General features: G+C 34.9%; 1 protein-coding gene across 1 annotated transcript in view; it reads right to left on the reverse strand.

The window, feature by feature from the left end:
• LOC131849873 (putative vitellogenin receptor) overlaps positions 1 to 18,122 on the reverse strand; it is a 31,276-nt gene extending 13,154 nt beyond the window's left edge. Inside the window, exons 1-24 of the mRNA XM_059200004.1 lie at positions 17,927 to 18,122; positions 16,777 to 16,940; positions 16,226 to 16,340; positions 15,342 to 15,515; positions 13,737 to 14,000; positions 13,337 to 13,434; positions 12,545 to 12,652; positions 11,867 to 12,051; positions 11,067 to 11,259; positions 10,677 to 10,839; positions 9,752 to 9,901; positions 9,240 to 9,389; positions 8,361 to 8,486; positions 7,711 to 7,855; positions 7,184 to 7,293; positions 6,611 to 6,703; positions 5,843 to 5,995; positions 5,040 to 5,384; positions 4,641 to 4,766; positions 3,131 to 3,284; positions 2,746 to 2,831; positions 2,257 to 2,399; positions 1,101 to 1,177; positions 85 to 266 (exon numbers count right to left, since the gene is read on the reverse strand). Of these exons, the coding sequence (XP_059055987.1) occupies positions 85 to 266; positions 1,101 to 1,177; positions 2,257 to 2,399; positions 2,746 to 2,831; positions 3,131 to 3,284; positions 4,641 to 4,766; positions 5,040 to 5,384; positions 5,843 to 5,995; positions 6,611 to 6,703; positions 7,184 to 7,293; positions 7,711 to 7,855; positions 8,361 to 8,486; positions 9,240 to 9,389; positions 9,752 to 9,901; positions 10,677 to 10,839; positions 11,067 to 11,259; positions 11,867 to 12,051; positions 12,545 to 12,652; positions 13,337 to 13,434; positions 13,737 to 14,000; positions 15,342 to 15,515; positions 16,226 to 16,340; positions 16,777 to 16,940; positions 17,927 to 18,122 (3,700 nt within the window). The remainder of the gene's footprint in view (positions 1 to 84; positions 267 to 1,100; positions 1,178 to 2,256; positions 2,400 to 2,745; positions 2,832 to 3,130; positions 3,285 to 4,640; positions 4,767 to 5,039; positions 5,385 to 5,842; positions 5,996 to 6,610; positions 6,704 to 7,183; positions 7,294 to 7,710; positions 7,856 to 8,360; positions 8,487 to 9,239; positions 9,390 to 9,751; positions 9,902 to 10,676; positions 10,840 to 11,066; positions 11,260 to 11,866; positions 12,052 to 12,544; positions 12,653 to 13,336; positions 13,435 to 13,736; positions 14,001 to 15,341; positions 15,516 to 16,225; positions 16,341 to 16,776; positions 16,941 to 17,926) is intronic.
• Between the last annotated feature and the right edge of the window lie 2,025 nt (positions 18,123 to 20,147).

Here is a 20,147-nt window from a genome sequence, read left to right on the forward strand (position 1 = left end):
ATAAAAGTAAGCACTACTTTAAGTTACCCAGAAGTAAAAAAAATTCAATAACACCGATTGCTTTACCAAATTGAAAGAACAAACCTGTGCGACAAGCCTCTGGCGTTTCATCTGAACCGTCCAAGCACTCATTGACTCCATTACAGACTCTATGCATGGACACACATATTAATTCCTGTTTGCACTCAAAGAGACCGTGCGGAGCGCAGCGCAGATCACATCCAATTTCATCGGTTCCTCCAGGACACTCTACCTTGAAGTTGCATCTGTTGATTAAAATTACAACAAATGTCAAAGAAGAACAAACTAATGCATCATGGTCAGTTAATAGTTGTTTATATGTCATTGTAGATCTTTGTCAACAAATTTTCTGATTAACTTCTAGTGTGATTTTTTTTTAATTGAGATTGAACGAATTGAAAACATTAATGCCTTCATCAATAATAGTGCTACCTCTGATTGCTTCTTAATATCATTAGCAGGGTTATTTCTGACGTTACGTCTTAACAACATAACTAAGTTTTAGGTTTTTTTATGACTTTTTCCTTTATTTTTGTTATTTGTCCAAGTTTATAGTAAAACTGTTGAAGCTTCTATTCTCTTATCGTAATTAGGTGTCGCAAATAAATGATTGGTAGAATATATAGATATACACTCCAAAACTAGCGATAGAAATGAAATACAAGAAAGAGACGAGATTATTGCTGTAAAGTATAAAGTTTATAAATTAACATAAATAACAACTCAATAAAAATTAACAATGTTATGTATGAGCGATTACTAAAGAGTTTATAAGCTACTATATTATGATTGTACAATGCAACTAAGTAAATAAATAGACAATTTGACAAAGACAATACAAAGTTATAGTAAACACACTAGAATATGTAATAAAAATTCAAAACTAAACCAGAAAGACAAACAAAAACAAACTGAAAATGTTCTTCTAAACTAAATAACACAAAGAAACAAACACAATACATGTATCAACATTACAAACACTAAACATTGAGACCCCACCAATTTGTTTCAATCGAAGTTTTCGATTAAATTTTGACGTCACAAACATGGAACCAACATCCCGTATAGCAATTTCTAACCGTGCCGTGAACGGCAAACAAATACTTCTGTTGAGTTCACAAGTATACTCCTTCTCAGCACAATGTGGCACCGTCTTCTGTAGAATATAAAATAAACATAGGAATTTAATAATAATAAGTTTATTGTGCAAAAAACAAATACAAAATGGACTTAACTAAGGATATATAACAATAGTTCTTAAAACTATTTAATACCAAGTCCAGTGCAGTAGTGTCTAAACTAGGCCCAGCCTGTATCTCAGACACCATTGTCCTCTTAAAGATAAGACTAATGTAGGATATACTTAGAAATAAAATAAATCGTGTCGTTGAGGCAATGAATGCGTCACATCGTATGGTCCAACTACAACTAATTTTACTTAATAGTCTAAGGAAACACTTAGATATATTCCTCCACAATAGAACTGTAACAAACAGCAGTCATTCTTAACATATGCCGTATTGTAAGAACATTTCTTTCGTCATCACATTCATTAACCTCGTATATCTTTTAAAGTGTTTGAAGATAACAAATATAATATCTTTATTTAGAAATATATAAGTAAATTTAGCACTACCTTTCGAAATTGGTAAACTTGTGCCTCTAAAACCAGCTACTTCCAGCTATTTGTATTATATGGGAATCAAAAATAATATAGATATAAATCTCGTCGCCAATAAATATGTACTAATTAACACATCCGTCTTATGTTGCTCTTTTATTACTCAACAAGCTTTTGCCCGCGGCTTCGCTCGCATTAATTTATCCCCTTAGGGGTGGAATTTATCAAAATCCTTTTTTAGGGAATGCCCACGTCATAGTAGCTATATGCATGCAAAGCCCGATCGGTTTAAAATTGACAAAATTTCATACAAACTTTCATCCCCTATTTTATCCCCTTGTGGGTAGAATTAATCAAAATCCTTTCTTAGCTTAATTGCAGCCCGATCCGTCCAGTGGTTTGGGCTGTGTGTTGATAGATCACTATGTCCGTCAATCACCTTTGAGTTATATATATTTAGATGACAGAATGTGAAAACAAATTAATATCTTTTGAGATAAAAACACTACATTCTTAACATAAAAAGAGAATTACATACGCATCAATAATAAAATTTAAAACAACATGAAAATGCATCAAGGAGATCGCCTACCATACCTGTAGATTTTACTCACCTCGTCAGGCATTGTAACTGGTTCCTCACATTGCTCTTCATCAGAAAGATCGTAACAGTCATTATTACCGTCGCACCTCTTTCCTATCTCGATACATTCCTTATTACGACATTGGTAATATCCGAACGCGCAGGACTTGCCGTCTGACAAACAGTTGTAATTTTTAATCTCCATTAAAAAGTCACGATACCTACTTATTATTATCTCTCTTCATACTTGAACAGTAAAAAGATTCTATATTCCATGTAATTATTGAGTAGTCAATAAAATAATCGAATACTTTATTAGGCTCTAAAAGATACTCAAAAGGCGTTCTTATTGCTAAAAAAATCTTACAGATAGCCGTGATCTGAATCACATATATTTTTGCATACTATGCCTTAGTATGCATTACATACATACATTATTACATTGCATTACACTTATTACATTATACTTAAACATAGAATTACTGTAAACAAAAAGTATTTGTTAAATGTTCATAGTTACCACAATTGGCTTCGTCAGAACCATCTCCGCAGTCCTGTTCGCCATCGCACTTGAAAGAGCTTAATATACATGAACCTGATGTACACCTGTAATAACAACAAACATAACTAAAAACTAATTATAAGCCATTTGTAATTTTTCCGCTGTTATTTACTACACTAGGGAGTGTATAAAACCTTATAAGACATAATCCTTAGATTGCTATTTCAGATCCGGCTCGAAGTACCATAAATTATTAGGTCCTTCGACCTGCCTTTAAAATAATCGCTAATAATGCCGTGAAAGTTAAGTTAAATTTTCGAACATAGTTACAAAAATATTAGTGACCATATTTGGCTCCATTTGGCTTTAAAATCATATAATAATGCACTAAGTCGATACTTGCATGAACTCATTGTCCTGACAGGAGAGCGTGTCACAAGTGACCGAGTCTTCATCACTGCCATTCGGACAGTCGGCCTCGCCGTCGCATATTTGGGACCGCTCCACACATATCGTGGAGTTGTAACATTGATATTGACTTGCCTCGCAAACAGACGCTAAAAATAATTATGAAGTGGTTTGATCAATAAAAAGTTGTTAAATTAATAGAATTAGCTACTAGAGAAAACGTAATACAAAGAATATAGCATTAGAAAAACAATCGGTACCTATAAAGAAACAGAACAATAATATATTTAAAAAAAACATCAAAGGTTATATATGAACATCTACTTTTCAGTAGTTTCGCCTGCTGAATTCAGTGCACTTAGATTTTAAGACAATGTATCAATTAAGTTACGTAATCCTTTTTCTGATTGCTTAGGTAATTGCTTAATTGCGGATTTCAATGTTCGTTTATAAGAAGACATTTGTTGTTATATCTCTCATCATTACTTTTCCATTTCCTTGTAATTCTGCGTTGAGCGGATTTCAATATTTCAAAATATCATATAGAAAAGCCACAACCAGGATAATACGCTTGTTTGTTAATAACTCACTGCTCTGCTTTCTATGCATCTAAGTTTTGCAAGAAAGAGGTTACTTGTTCTTTTCATTAGCCAGAAACGTTCACGTTAACTTGACCTTTACTTAGCCAACATTGTTGTGTTGCAGTATATCAGAATACGCTATGTCACATTTGGAAAGAAACTCTTTGAAATGTCGGTGCTGAGAGTTTGAATGAGATCTCATAGAATTAATCAATTTGACTTCTATTCCGTCTGAGGTTCCGATAGGAATATTGTAGTATTTTTTCCTCAGATATGGCGCCGTTCATTTCTTCGTTAAGGGATTTTGGGTCTCTACACCTTATTATATTTGATATTCTTGGATGTAATCCTAACGTGAATTATGAAGAGCGAGGTAGTCCATCGCGGACGATCTCGCTTTTCTTTGAATTAGAAACAGTTACTTCGATTAGTAGATTTTCTGACAGTCTCTTGATTACGCCCTTTTGCATTCTTGTAGTTCTGAGATTTTTTAGAAATTCTTTTAACGAGCTAGGATTCTTGAAATCTTTTATTAAACAAGCCGTTTCGGCTTTACCCTCAAGTTGACTGGGAATATACATAATAACAACGTCTTCTTGGTTAGTAGATGCTAACTGTATTGCGCTATCGCAATTTCTAATGAAGGCTGTTAGTTTATCCCTATTACTATTAAATGGATTAACCAATTAAAAAAAACACATTTAGAGATTTCTTTTTCTACATTTTCCTTCTTTGCGTTGAAATTTTAGGTGATACTAATTAAAATTAAATAGTTTAAGACTTTCAAATTAGAGCAATATACAGAGCGAGTAGTGGACAATGTAATGTTATTAACCATACAATAATAAGTAGTGTCCTATTAGTAGATAAGGAATATTGGGAATGACTATTTATTGTATGAATGTAATAATATTTGATACTAACGTGCAGAAGTTGTGGATGAATCTGGAGCTGTACAAATTTGTTCCCGGTCTATGCATTTTCCGTTACAGGATATTTGGTGGGAAGGACACGACTTCTCTGTAGGATCCGAATTTTCTGATACATTATCTGTAAAAACAAAGTCTTACATTTGAGACATGAAAGAGCTGAAAGAAGGGTGAGAAATATATTCATACGTTGTTTCCAGTTTCATAACAATAATAGATATTGGTCAAATACTAATACGTTTTATAAATGTTATATTGTCTTCATTTTATAAATTGATTCTTAATTCTCTTCATTTTACAATTTATAAATTCAAATAGTATGTGATCATACTATTTGAATTTATAAATGCTGAATTGTCTTCATTTTAGAATGATGCAATAAATTCCAACTTACCATCGCACCCTTCTTCGTCTTCACCTAGATCGCAGTCCTTCTTTCCATCACAACGTTTCGCTTCAAGTACACAGACATTGCTCTTATGACAGTAAAGCTCATTCTCCTTGCATTCCGCCGGTTTGGTACAAGTTCCGTTCATAATAAGGAACGAAGGTGGGCATAAACATCTGTACCCCATGTAGAATTTGGCAGGGGCTGTATGAGGGTGGGGATGAGGTGTTTGGACACAAACGTCCGAGCAAGGGTTATTCTTAAGACATGGATGGTTCAGGAGAAGACTGTCGTTGCTCGGTGGTGCTGAAGTTGCTTGGATGTGAAGTTGTGTGTTGTTTGGAAATATTGCTGAAAGGAAAAAAAGTACAGGTACATAAATTCACTGAATGATAACAACCTTAGATATAAAACTACAAGTTTGTTTTAATTTTGAAATAGTGACACTGAAAATATTAACAGAAGTAGAAATTTGCTTGCTTCACCAAACATTCAGTCGTTTCTCCGACCAAACTGATATGTTGAAAGAAACATTTCCATGAAGCTTTTTTCTCCTTCCTAATGCCACTTACTAAATACCACTTGGTAATATGCGACTGATTCGACATTTAAAGTCAAATTCATAAAAAATAATTTGATACTCATTATTGATAAAATAAATATCAGCGATTGGAATCAGAGGAAGCACTATAAGTATGTATTCCTAGATATGTAGTTCAACGACGCCAAATAGCAGTACATGGCATTCTTCCGGAATGATCCCATCAAGAATAATTACCTAACTCATATGTAGCTAACGGTATACTCACATAGTTGTATTCTCCGTGTCCTGGTAGTAACATCATGAAGTGGAGCCCAGAACAGGCGAGGAGTGCGACGATCTGTCCAGAAGACGTATGCGTCCGTCAGCGACAAGGTTGCTATGGACGTGGAAAGTTCTCGAAACCTCTCCCGGCCCATCCCTGTAGCGAGAACAGTACGGGGTTTACATTTTTTAATTAATGATAACGGAATGGTACCTTCGCCATCACTAACGGTATGTTATATTACCACGTTGCTGGGCCATTAGTATAGGATGATAACATAAAGTCAGGCCAGTTATAGCCCATCTTGGCAAATTCACCAGTAATTAACCACAAACGCGAGGACTAAAACTTGTCGTTTCCAGAGGGATGATGTGGACTAAAATTTTACTCAATTCAATGTTAGCAATGACCCCAACTAATCCCCACTCTCGTAATAATCGCTTGCCCGGGATTTAGGTTTACCAAGAATTTTTGACGCACAACGATTCGCTTCACTACAGCCACATTCTTTTGTAAGTATAAGATTTCCACATGTTTCATTGGTTAGACTTATAAATGAACGTGGGTACATGTTACATTAATATCCGGATGTGAACAGTTTGCTTCAGAGCATTTTTTAAATTGTTTGCTCTATCGGCAAACTACTCGAAACGAGTTAAAAATCAATCAGGTCGGTTAGCACAATTGTGAAGGATTAACTACTAAGGCCTGATTGAGATTCTTCGGTCTGTTACGCAAGTAGTAGTGCAATTTGTTGGAAATACAAAATACCTTCAGGGTTCATCAATTCAATGATGCTGTTGCCATCGTCAGACACATACACTGCATCCATATTAGGGGCGTATCGTAGAAGAACACGAGGACCTGCAACATAAATAGTTTATATGTATTAGAAGACGTAGTGGTATTACCCCTAAGATCCACCTGAAATTGGACCACTGCATCTTATAACACCTGCATCATTAGAGGCGCAGATAACGTGTTACCTCAAAATCACTGCTTATCTTATGACTATACTAGAATTGGTGATTTCAGATTCAGGTATTGCATTAAAATAACCGCTAGTGACAAAAAGATGTAGAGATTGTTAAATCGTAAGACTTGGTCCTTATTGGCACTTCAAATGCTACCTCCTAGACAATACATACTATTTATTTATTTTATTTTATTTTTTTATTTATTTTATTTACATAATATAAACTTACAGCTAATTGCCAACACGTTTATATTTTTTGTGACATTAAAGGTCTAGTACTCGCCCAAATGCGAACCATAAATTGTATAAGTTAATAAAGGGAATAAATCGGAACAATGATGATGATGATGACTCTGTTCAGTGCCTACCTTTCAGATCGTTCATAATGACGTGATCTCTACCGCTGCCGTCTAATCCCATACTGTCAATGCGTATGTCGTTGCTATTATCATTCTCACGTACAGCTAGCAACATTTTCCTGAAAGAGCAACATTCTATTAACATCTCTGAATAATAGCTGACGGCCTCGGTGGTCTAGCGGTTTAACTCGCCGCTTTACTTTCGATGTTCGAGTGTTTAATTCCTGCAACGGTAAAAACATTTGTATTCATGAGCTTGATTATTTTTTTCTATTGTATATTGAGTGTATAAAAAATGTTATGTAACAGTAGATTAGTTATATCATTTCGTAAAATATTATTACTGAGTTAAGATATAATGGAAAAACTGTCAACATAATTTATTCTACAACATTATCCATGAAATCGAATAACTTCTTCCAAAGGACGAAATTCAAATACTTCGTAATAATTGAAATTCTAACAAAAATTAGACAAATGCTTATCGTTCCTAAATTTATATTTATCGAATAATTTTTATATAAACAAGTACCTACCCATAATCTGCCATAATGCAAAAGCTAACCGGTGTCTCTTGTTCCCGAAACCTATATAACAATATTCGCTTCTGTGTCTTTAATGAGACCACTTCTATAAAGTGTCGTCCAGCATCCAGGATGTATAGAGAATCGGACACGTAATCTGAAATAATAGTCACATTGAAAACCATCAAAATTATTTTCAAATAAACCAAATGTCACAAAACATCTATTGTAAATTGGACTTTAAAGGAATATGCATTAACGTTTCTTTTCAACATTTCATTAAACTATGTAGATGCATGTAATTTGGGTTTGAGGATATTATTATTAGCACTTAAGAAATTAATATGGCACTAGACCCTGTGGACGATCACTTATGCGATGGACCGACCAAGATAAACCAGCTACAGGCGGTCCACTCCATGAGTATGTCAGAATGGCATCCAGTAAAGACAAAAGACGAACTGTCGTAAAGCGGATCACATCAGCCTAGATAACATGAGCCTCTTATTCCACTATATAATGATCACGACCGTTCTGTCAAGGACAAGAACGTATTGAATGAGAAAAAGAAGAATTGTCACAAATTGTTCAAACCCGAGCTGTGAAATAAAAAGCAATATGGCTTTTATGCTAAAAAAATTAAATACTAAAGAAATAATCACCATATTCCATTTCAACGACGTTCACCAGTCCTTTATATAGGAACGGTTGCGTTACTCCTAGTGAGAAGTCACTCATGTTGATGTGACTTATAATCTTACGCTGCCCGTCATACAGGTACAGGGTATCTGCAAAATAATTCCATAATGTTGAGTGGTAATTTTCAACAATTTTAAGTTTCATATCAATTTAAACATTGCTAAGAACAGAAGTCATGATATATTTATTGTTAGTTTCAATTTGGCGAAATGATTATTATTTATTTCTTTCTTTAGTTCATATATACATTCCTTTAGTTTCTTTTTATTTTATTAAATTATATTACGATTTATATTCAAAGTTCTTATCGTATTATTAAACACTTCCCAAGTAACAGTCACCATTTTAATTGCTCTTTTTATTTAGTAATTATTATCAAATGGGTTGTATCTAAAAATCAGTGGCTTTTTCCCTGAACAATATTCCACACTGAGAGTTTTTGTATTGGCGTGGAATTACATAAACTTGTTAATATTATGTCGATATACATATTACACAATTGTAGCCTCAGTGGTCTAGTGGTTTAGCACACCGCTTTACTATCCGATAGTCGCGGGTTCGATTCCTCGCACGGTATAAACATTTGTATTCATGACTATGATTGTTTGTATCTGTCTGGGTGTTTTCTATGTATAATATGTATTTATTTCCAAAAAAATGCATCCATGTATTTATATCAGTTGTCTAGTACCCATAACACAAGCACTGCTTAGCTTGGGACTAGATGGCGCTGTGTGAATTGTCCTGAGATATTATTATTATTATATTATTGTGTGTATTTTGTAAGAATACAAATAAACGGTTAGTCTATTTATCTATATTTGATTCGATGGTATCCATACCTCTTAAATTGTCGTATGCCATTGCTTGCACCCAACCAATATCAAAATGTGCTGCGTGCGTCTCTGCGCTGCCCAAACTGTCATAGTACACCCGAGTGAATATCGATCCACTTCCCACGATCAACTGCATAGGTCTATAGTTTGCCATATCTGAAAAGTATATATAGTTACAATATCCATATTATTGTTCTCGGATGACACAAAATCTTGTGGTTTTTGTTAATTCTAATACCCATAGCAATAGTAAGTATAAAACCCATTGGTTTCAGATGAAATCGTCCAATGAATCTGGTTATCCGGACATTTAGAATTCTTGGAATTAATTTGTTCCTCATTCGTTATGCTTTATGTTATAGGGAATACTTTAGTACCAAATAAACTAATATTACACAAAACTCTAACAGAAGTCAACTGTTTCAAATCTTTTTGTAAAGTTATCTTTATTTTTTTAGTCGGTTCCAATCTTTAACATACATAGCGTTTCGATAGTGTATGTCTACTAATATACTTACTGTGGCAGGTACTTTGGTTCAACTGCATCCCCTCAGGACAGGCGCATGTGTACGTAACATTGGATGTCACTAGACACAAGTGGGAGCAGTTGTTATTGTGGCATGGGTTTGTATTACGTTTCATCAGCAGTGGGTGATAGATGTGCATATCTGCAACGATCGTATATTAAAATTAAGGAGACTGAACGGTTTTTCAAAATTCTTTGAGTGTTAGATAACCAATTTACCGAGGAAGGCTATAACTATATAACTTGACGTTATGTTTATAAGAGTGGAACTGCAATGAAAAATGTAGAAGTTTCGCTAGGTGTATATGATGATTATTAAGATAAAAAAACCAACGTGATATGAAACCACAAATGGAGTAGAGGCAATGCTACCGCTATTTCTCGGATAAATTTTGGTCTAATTTGGGAGTTTCCTTTACCAAAGAAATTTGTTTGGGAAACTACTCTGCTACCAAAATGTTAGGGAATTTACTCTCTATATATATAGTGAAAAATGAGTGGAAGCGTCAGTCACATACCTGTATGGTTCTGCGGATTTCTTGGGCTTCAGGGTCTCGAAGATATCTTCGCTAGCTTTCCAGTTTCACAGTAGGTTTCACAGCTCTAATTTATTTTAATTCACAACACAATGCGCGCGCGTCATGGCCGGCGTACGGTCCGTTCAGTACTAGTTAAGGGAGGGGAGGCAAAGGCGCGGGAACAGAAAACTAACGGACTCTAATATAATAATCTGTGCTTACGATGTTACAGGGTAGATTTTGAACAAAATATAATTACAAAAATTATTTTATTTCTCACAACAATGCACCCAGGCTCTCTGGACAAGTTTTTTTTTTATAAATAGACAACTATATTACAAAATATAATATAATTATCAAAAAGCTTCATGGTTAACAATTATAATGCACAATACGTACCAAAAACAGGATTGTCAAGGGTGACCAATTTTCCACGTTTCTGAGCGCTGCCGTGTAACTTATCCGTGGTCTGAATGGACTGGGATGTCCAGTCGCTCCAGAACACTGTATTCTCGAATACGGCAATTGAGTACGGATGGTGGAATGGTTCTTCAAATAATGACTGTTAATATAAAAAAAAATATTTCTGAAGAACTTCAGATATACTGAATCCTTGAAAAGGTTTTAAACACCTATTTTCCTATCACATTGTTCAATATTATTTTTATGGCACTTTTGTTTCGATAGTATGGATTGTATATTGATCTTTATTCTAAATACCATACAATTAAAGTAGCAAATCTCGTATCAGCTTTATGCTGCAAATTTCTACGTTAACCTATAACTCACGTATATCTGCTTATCGTCAATCTTGATGATCTTGATCGTGTGGTCGACGTAGTAAAGTCGTCCATTAGGCACGTCTATTGCAAGGCCAGTTGCGAAGCCCTGCAGATTATCAACTAGCAACTCAGCATGCGAACCATCCATCCGCGCTTTCATGATCACAGGACGGTGGTGCCAGTCTGCCCAATACATTGTCCTGGAAAGTGTAAATATGAGACATTTTGTATTTTACTGACACAATTTTATCTAAGGAAGTAGAACTGTGGTAACGAATTAATTACCAAGCAGTTTGCTTTGTTAAATGTGATTTGGCTTCAACCAATTAATGAATTTGGGGAAGATAAAAGATTTGCAGGGTACAGAATTAATTTAAATGAAAGCAAAATAATTTAAATGCAAACTTGTATATATCCATGTATAAATTGTTTTGTAATGCAAAATAGCAACTAGCTCTCAGGTCACTAGAACCTCGATGAGCCGTTCTACCCATGGAACCCAGATGCCAAAATGTTTTTAACGAGATATTAAAAACATTTTGGCATCTGGGTTCCATGGGGCCAACGTTTTCACGGCAAATAGTAAAAACCTCTACAAGTCGACAAAATTCGAGTTCCTACGGCACTTAAAATTGCCGCCTGCGTTGGTGCCAGGCCAGTACGAGAGGACGGTCTAGATACATAACTTGGTGCCAAAAACACACGTGGCATCCAACACCCTAAATTTACCGATCTTCCACGGGACAAGGGACATTCCGTTAGGCTCTTTCCCATTTTCGCGGCCAATTAATAATAAAATAAACTCACCCATATCTGACAGCTAATGTGACGAATCTGGGATTCTTTGTATGCGTTTTCAGTATAGTACACATAGAACCGTCCGTGCGGCAGGCAGAGATGATTCCGCGCTCGGCGTCGCTGAAATAGATGTGTCCGCCCAGCCAGTCCACTGCGATATCGCCTGGCTCCTCTATACCCAGACCTACTAGCACCTGGCGGGGTAGACGGGATATCTTTTAATGGATAAAAATGAAAAGGAATGCTACTATTTCCCGAAAGCCATCATGATGAAGAATTACTTCAAGTGTCTAAAAATAATATAAACAAACTTTAACAATATTTAACAAATGCTAATTCTATGAACTGACTACATAATAAAATATCTTCTTGCAAAATAAATAAAGTAACAAATTATTTTAATACATTTTGTCCAGTGAAGCTTTAAAGCTCTCTAAAAAGACTTACATGTACATGTCATTTACCTATAATGAACTTCCGAATGATAAATAAAGCCATTCCGAACTTCAATAATAATAATAATCTAACACTTGAAACGCAAGAATAAGCATGGATTGCTTAGAAGTTACATATGCAAAAATAAAATTCAAAATTTTAGCCAACAACTACAGATTCCAACGATCGTAAGTGTAGGTATACAGAACCAAACGTATACAGCCATAGTATGAAAAATTGTGAGGTTACTACCTCTTTAGTTTCTTGCACGTTTTCTAGCTCAGCTCTCATGATAGCCTGGTGTCCTTGCGCTGTCTCCACCCAGAACAAATACTTCCCATCGTACGCCACACCATGCGCCTAAAATTATAACAAAAATTAACATATATACATTTTAATACAAGATGGCACGAGGTGGACGTCTCTAATTCGCTCTCTTTCGAATTAAGTTAGTTTGTAAAGGTTTATCAACTACTACCTATGCCAACATTTTCATCCGCGTCAAATTTATAGTCTATGTGTTATTCTGATGAATAAACTGTAAAGTTTTATTAAAATCCATTCACTAGTCTTTTGCTCCAAAAATGTTAATCATTTCATGGACGGAGCGCCGCACTAATGCATCTATATTGGAACAACTGGGTACCCGTCTTCCTACTATGTGGTTTCAGCGTTCAGCTTTTTTTGGCCACGTGGCTCGTCAGAAAGCAGATCATTTGGAAAAATGTATAATGGTTGGAAGAATCCTCAACCTTGAGGTATCGGCAAAGAAGTAGTTTTTGCGTGAAAGAGTAATAAATATGCATCCACTCATCCACACTCACAAACTTCCACGTTTATCATATTAATAAAATACTAAGATTTACGGGTAGGAGCAATAAATTTATCTTTAACCACGTTATGAAGTGATAGAATATTATTACTTTTATGGATATATGTAATTTATTTCAAAACATTGTTTATCGGCATCTTTGTTATTTAATATTTCAGAGACATTACTTTGGAGTATTATTATTTCTTAATTATTACAATTAGAACTTTCACCTGTTTAATTCCAGTTCCCACAGTGACTTGCTCCTTTGTTTTGATTTTTATATATCCTATTTCATTTTTAGTACTGTAAAATAATAATGCTTCTGGGCCTAGAAATAAAAGTCTTAAATATATTTTTAGGTACACACAATAAGAATCACGTGTATGGGCATGTTACGCGGAGGAGCGAGGACCATATCTTAAAGAAGGTATACATGAACGTGGATGGATGGCAAGGGAAAGGACAACCTTTCTTTTTTCTTTCTTTCTTTCTTTTTTTTAAATAATGGGTAAGATATAATGATGATAAGAAAAAGGTATTCTATCAGTTGTATAGTACCCATAAAATGAGTTCTGCTTAACTTGGGACTTGATGACGCATAGTGAATTTTCCAAAGTTATTATTACTTACCTGAAGCATAACAGAGATATCCAAACTGATCTTGAGTATAACCGTCATCACAACTGCACTCAAATCGACTGTCTTTATTGTGGCATACATGCGAGCATTGTGGTCTAGCCTGGGCGCACTCGTCAACATCCTCGCACTGGTTTGTCGTGAAGTTGTAAGTTTTGTGGAGAGGCGCTTCAGTGCATATGCAAGAGGGGCCGAAACGTTCTGGGATGCATTTTGTATTGTTCCCTTTGCATGGGTTGGTGTCGCAGGTGTTGTTCCCTGAAAAAAAAAATCATCTTTGCATGTAATACTCGAAAAACGAAAACTGACGAATTTAAACAAAATGTCTGTATGCTTTATAGTAGTAAGAACTTCAAAACATTTAAGGTTAAAGATCGAGTAGCAGGAACTGTAGAGATAACATCTTTAATGCAAATTTATGGTATTATAACTTTTATTATTTATAAAAAAACAGGTACTATAGTTTCTTTAGGCTTACCAAACGTAGTACTTGTTGGTATTTTCCAACAGTGTCAAACCAGTTTTTAAATACTATATTTGCACATACTATTAGCACAGATAATCTATTAGTAAAGATTAGAATGAAGGAAGCAGAATGCGAGCGTCTTGGCACATCGTCACGGCATATGCTGAGCGGAGACTTATCCGTTACTGCAAATTAGTGCCCCAATTGTGTTATACAACTTTTTTTGTTTACTGTTGCAATGTTTGTGTACTTTATGCTTCTGGCTTACTAAACGTTCTATTAGTACATTTTTACCTGGCTATGAAATTGTTGGTATCGTCCAAGAATGTCAAATCAGAGTTTGTATATTATATTTGCACACACTATTAATATGGATAAGGATGAAGGAAGCAGAAGACGAGCGTCGTGTCACCTCGTCACGGCATATGCTGAATGGAAACCTATTCGGTACTGCAAATTAGTGCCCCAATTGTGTTATACAACTTTTTTGTTTAATGTTGCAATGTTTGTGTTCTTTATGCTTCTGGCTTACTAAACGTTCTATTAGTACATTTTTACCTGGCTATGAAATTGTTGGTATCGTCCAAGAATGTCAAATCAGAGTTTGTATATTATATTTGCACACACTATTAATATGGATAAGGATGAAGGAAGCAGAAGACGAGCGTCGTGTCACCTCGTCACGGCATATGCTGAATGGAAACCTATTCGGTACTGCAAATTAGTGCCCCAATTGTGTTATACAACTTTTTTGTTTAATGTTGCAATGTTTGTGTTCTTTATGCTTCTGGCTTACTAAACGTTCTATTAGTACATTTTTACCTGGCTATGAAATTGTTGGTATCGTCCAAGAATGTCAAACCAGTAAGGATTAAGATGAAGGAAGCATAACACGAGCATCGTGGCATCTTGTCACGGCATATGCTGAGCGGACTTTTCTGTACTGCAAATTTGTACCCCAACTGTGTTGGATAACTTTTATTTATTTAAAAATTCAATATGTGTATTGAAATAAACATTTTCTTTTGTTTCTATAACTGAAGAGTATAAAAAGGTTGGCAATGGCACAAGTCTGTGTGAATGGATTGGAATTAGTTTCAATAAAGTAGACTAAAGTGTGTAAATCAACTTACATTTGTCACAAAACGGACCCTCATCACTACCATCCCTGCAGTCCACCAGGCCGTCGCACATCATATTAGCTGGCAAACAGTACGACGAGTCGATACACCGGTAACTCTGTCTGATAACGCTGATCTCTTCACACGATGACCCATCATATATCGAATGTGCTAGGAGAGAGTGCTCTGAAAGATTTATTTTTATATTAGGAACATCTCATACCAGACCCATGCGTGTGATATTGAATAATAATAATAATCTCAGGACAATTCACACAGCGCCATCTAAACCCAAGTTAAGCTATATAAAGCTTGTGTTATGGGTACTAGATAACTAACTTAAATATATATTTTTTCTAAATACTTACATATTACACATAGAAAAAAACCAGACCGAAATTTTCGCTTTTATAATGTTAACAAGATGTAGCTGTACTGGCAAACATTTTTTTTTTTTTTCTTTTTGTATATAATGTTCTGCTAAGCTGTTTGATCTTGATAGTATCTATTTGCGCTATTCACCTATTTGCTGTCTGTCTATTGGCTGGAAAGCCTATCAAACTGTCATTACTCAGTAATTTTTTTGAATTCTTGAGAATTATATTGTAAATATTACCCGGTATTCCGAATGTGAAAAATGCCCTTTAATTAAGTTTATTATATAACTAGCTTTTGCCCGTGGCTTCGGTCGCGTTAATTTATCCCCTTAGGGGTGGAATTTATCAAAATCCTTTCTTAGGGGAAGCTTCATGCATGAGACTTTGTTTGCATAAAGCTACTATGACGTAGGCATCCCGTAAGAAAGGATTTTGATAAATTCCACCCCTAAAGAGATAAATTAACGCGAGCGAAGCCACGGGCAAATGCTAGTAAATAATAAAAGTAAAGTAACTTACTGCATGCATCCTGAGAATATTCGTCAGTCTTGTCGAGACAATCGTAGACTCCGTCGCAGACCCATAACAACGATATGCATTTGTTGCCGTCACAGCTGTAGCCCATGCAAGTGGACTGAAAATAACATCTTTGTTAACAGTTCTCATAATAATAATAATAAATAACCGTGTGACTAGATGGCGCTGTGTTAATTGCTAGACAATTTGTCTAATTAATTATAATTTTTGTGTTCAGTTGTCTAGTATCCATAACACAAGCTATGCTTAATGTGGGACTAGATGGCGCTGTGTTAATTGTCTAGCAATTAACACAGCGCCATCTAGTCCCACAGATATAAATACATAGATTTGTCATCAGATATAAATACATAGATTTGTTTTTTTTTTTAAAGAGATACATAATGTACTTAGAAAACACCTAAACCTATACAATTATAGTCATGAATACAAATGTTAGCAGCGTGCGAGGAATCGAACCTGCGACCATCGAAGTAAAGCGCCAGACTACCGAGGCCGTCAAAATTATCAGGACTTATCGTCTATTGTCTTACATTTTCCTTGGCATCTGGTATAGCTGTGCAGTTAACTTCATCACTGCCATCATCACACTCCGTCTGGTTGTTGCATATCCAAGAGTTGGGTATACATTTCTTATGATCAGCACATAAGTACTGGTGGCTCTGATTGCAAAGTTTTGCGTCTGGTACATGGTCCGCTGTAAAGTAAATTACAATGATAAGGCGGTTATTCTACTGCAAAAAAATGGTAATAAAGAATATAGAGAAATTCTAACTTAAAATTCATAACGCTGACAATATATGATTATAAAGAGATTGAATGCATAGCGGTTCTATATTGATTATAGCATGCCAATCCTTGTTAAGGAAATAGCAAGGATTCATACATATATATAAAGAAAAATGAGAAGAGAGAAGAATATATATTAACAAGAATTCATTCTTAATTTAAGATCTGTTCTCTTGTCGGTGGAGCTCTCGCCACATTCCACGATCTTCTATCAATATTTTTAGTTGTTGATACGATATATACATTAACAATGATTCATTGTTAATTTAAGTCTCCCACAAATCTTTTCCCATATAAAAGAATATCGCTATTAAAAAAAACATTGTTTTGCCGGGATATCCAGTATATATATCTCACTAGCTGACCCGCGCATCTTCTGCATCACACTTACATAACATTAATCATTATATTTCGCCCAATTTACACAATATCTTTTAAAATTATAGTCTATGTGTTATTCTAATGTATAAACTATATTACTGTAAAGTTTCGTCACAATCCGTTCAGTAGTTTTTGCGTGAAAGAGTAACAAACATCCATCCATACCTACAAACTTTCGCGTTTATAATATTAATAAGGTTTCTAGTATTAAGAGTTATATATTAAGAGTTATATTAATTATAAGAAGGCATTGGATACGAGCAGCGCAGGACCGATCGTCGTGGAGATCTTTGGGGGAGGCCTATGTCCAGCAGTGGACGTCTTCCGGGCTGCGATGATGATGATGATGATGATGAAGGTTTCTAGTACCTTTGCACTTTCATATGCATTTAGTGAAAAGAATGGAAGTGAATAATGCAAATTGAAGTATCTACTTGTAATTTCAAATCAACAGAATTTGAAATTACAAGTAGATACTTCAATTTGATTTATTTGTCTAAATAAAATACGTACGGCAAAAATGCTCGTCTGAGCCATCAGGACAATCCACATTCCCGTCGCAGTACTTCGCCTGAAGTATGCACCCTCCACTCTGGCAAGGAAACTTGTCCTCGCCCAGACAGTCTCTCTCGTACACTTGGATATTGTCTACGAACTGTCCACCGCATGTCAGGATACAAGACAATACTATTATGTATATGACAGTCATATTCGTTGCATCTGAAACACCAGAAATAATTGTTACCATAAAGAGCTTTGAAGCTGAAGAGAAAACATCTATGGTTGTAGCCCACTCATGCATAAACGAAATATCTCCTATGGAAAGTACATACTCTATAACACTATTGCTACAATCAGGGAGCCATAGATTGTGGCAAGCTGAAGAAACGCCACTACACATCTTATATGGTTGTAGCCCACTCATGCATAAACGAAATATCTCCTTTGGAAAGTACACACTCTATAAAATCATTGCAAAAATCAGGGGATCTGTAGATTTTGAAGCTGAAGAAACGCCTCTACATGTGGTTGTAGCTCGCTCGTGCAGAAACGAAATATCTCCTCTGGAAAGTACACTCTATCCAGAAGAGATAAAAACCATCGCTCCTAACAATATCCTCCAATTCTTGTCTCTGACGGGTCTAAGTGACGACCTCGGTGGTATAGCGGTCTAGCACACCGCTTTACATCCAATGGTCGCGGGTTTGATTCCTCACACGGCACAAACATTTGTATTCATGAGTATGATTGTTTGTATCGGTCTGGGTATTTTCTATGTATAATATGTATGTATTTACGAAAAAAAAAATTATTTATGTATTTGTATCAGTTATCTAGTACCCATAACGTAAGCTTCAGCTAGCTTAACTTGGGTCTAGATGGCGCTGTGTGAATTGTACTGAGATTATTATTATTATTATTAAGTAACGACCCTTGATAGAGGGCGAGCACAATAGATCTATGTAGGTCGCAGTGCTACAGATCTAAATCAACTGGCAATAGCCCAAACCCCTCAAAAAAAAAATACCATCAGGAGGTGAGGGAGGCACTCAACCAGATGAGATTCATAATCCAAGTCATGATAATGTAGCAGATTAGGAAAAATCGCGGGATCTTACCACGTTTTATTTATTTTAAATTAATCACACACAAACTCACTAAAAATAAATAACAATGTGGCATAAAATATATTTCGTTGTATTTGAAACGTCATCTAAGTCCTTTGGAATGGCAACGCACGAATGGAATCATCTTAACATGGCGTATATAGGCGACGATTACCACTTACCATCAGATGGGGCAATGGTTGATTTGTCAGACAAATTACATAAAAAATGTTTGTTCAATAACTAACATCTCTAATCATATAATGAAGGCTTATATCTAATTTATGAACATACTAAATTTATTTTAAGCTACGTGGCGCCATATATTCTATATATATAATTATAATATGATTAATAAACTTACCGAATAATTACTTTAGCAAATAAACAAAAATATATCTTTAAACATTTATATCGCATCAATATATTTCTTTTTAAATAATTAAATTAAAATGAAAATGTTTTAAATCACGTGGCTAATAACAAATGGTAGGCGATGATTCTAGAATATGGTAAAAAGTTACAGCCAAAAATTTTAACTACCCCCCAATCTCAACTTCCTGTCGCGTTTTATTATTGCATTCTAAGGAAATATAATAATGCTAAGATGCAAAACATACTAATACTATCCAATATTATTAAACATATATATTTGTCTGTTACACTTTAACGTTTACATGGTACTAAAGGAACAAGACACGGTTAGAAACAATTTTATCACCAAAAGCAAACACAGGGTTAGGAAAGTAGTAATTTTATTTAAAACTTTTTGCGTCATTTGATTTATTTGAAACTGTGCTTATTTATATTTACTAATACTTTTTGGCAAATGCACTTTGTCCCTAGCCATAATAAAAAAAACTAATTGACAAAATCAACATCATCGTGATTGAAATCGATGATAAAGGCTGTTAATCATTTCAATACTTCTGAATTTTAATGAAAATTAATCAAACATTTTTTAATCGAAAATATAATTTTTTTATAATCAACTTAAAGTGATAATAAGGCTTTGAAGTATGTTACAACTTTGATAAGTCTTAGGTAATTCATTGTGTACTCGTAGTTATTAACCCCTGCACAGAGTAGCTGTCAAAGGAACTGTCAATGTCAATTCATGAATCCAA

This window comes from Achroia grisella, unplaced genomic scaffold (assembly GCF_030625045.1).
Source record: "Achroia grisella isolate CSIRO2021 unplaced genomic scaffold, CSIRO_AGI_Agris_v1 utg660, whole genome shotgun sequence".
NCBI lineage: Eukaryota > Metazoa > Arthropoda > Insecta > Lepidoptera > Pyralidae > Achroia > Achroia grisella.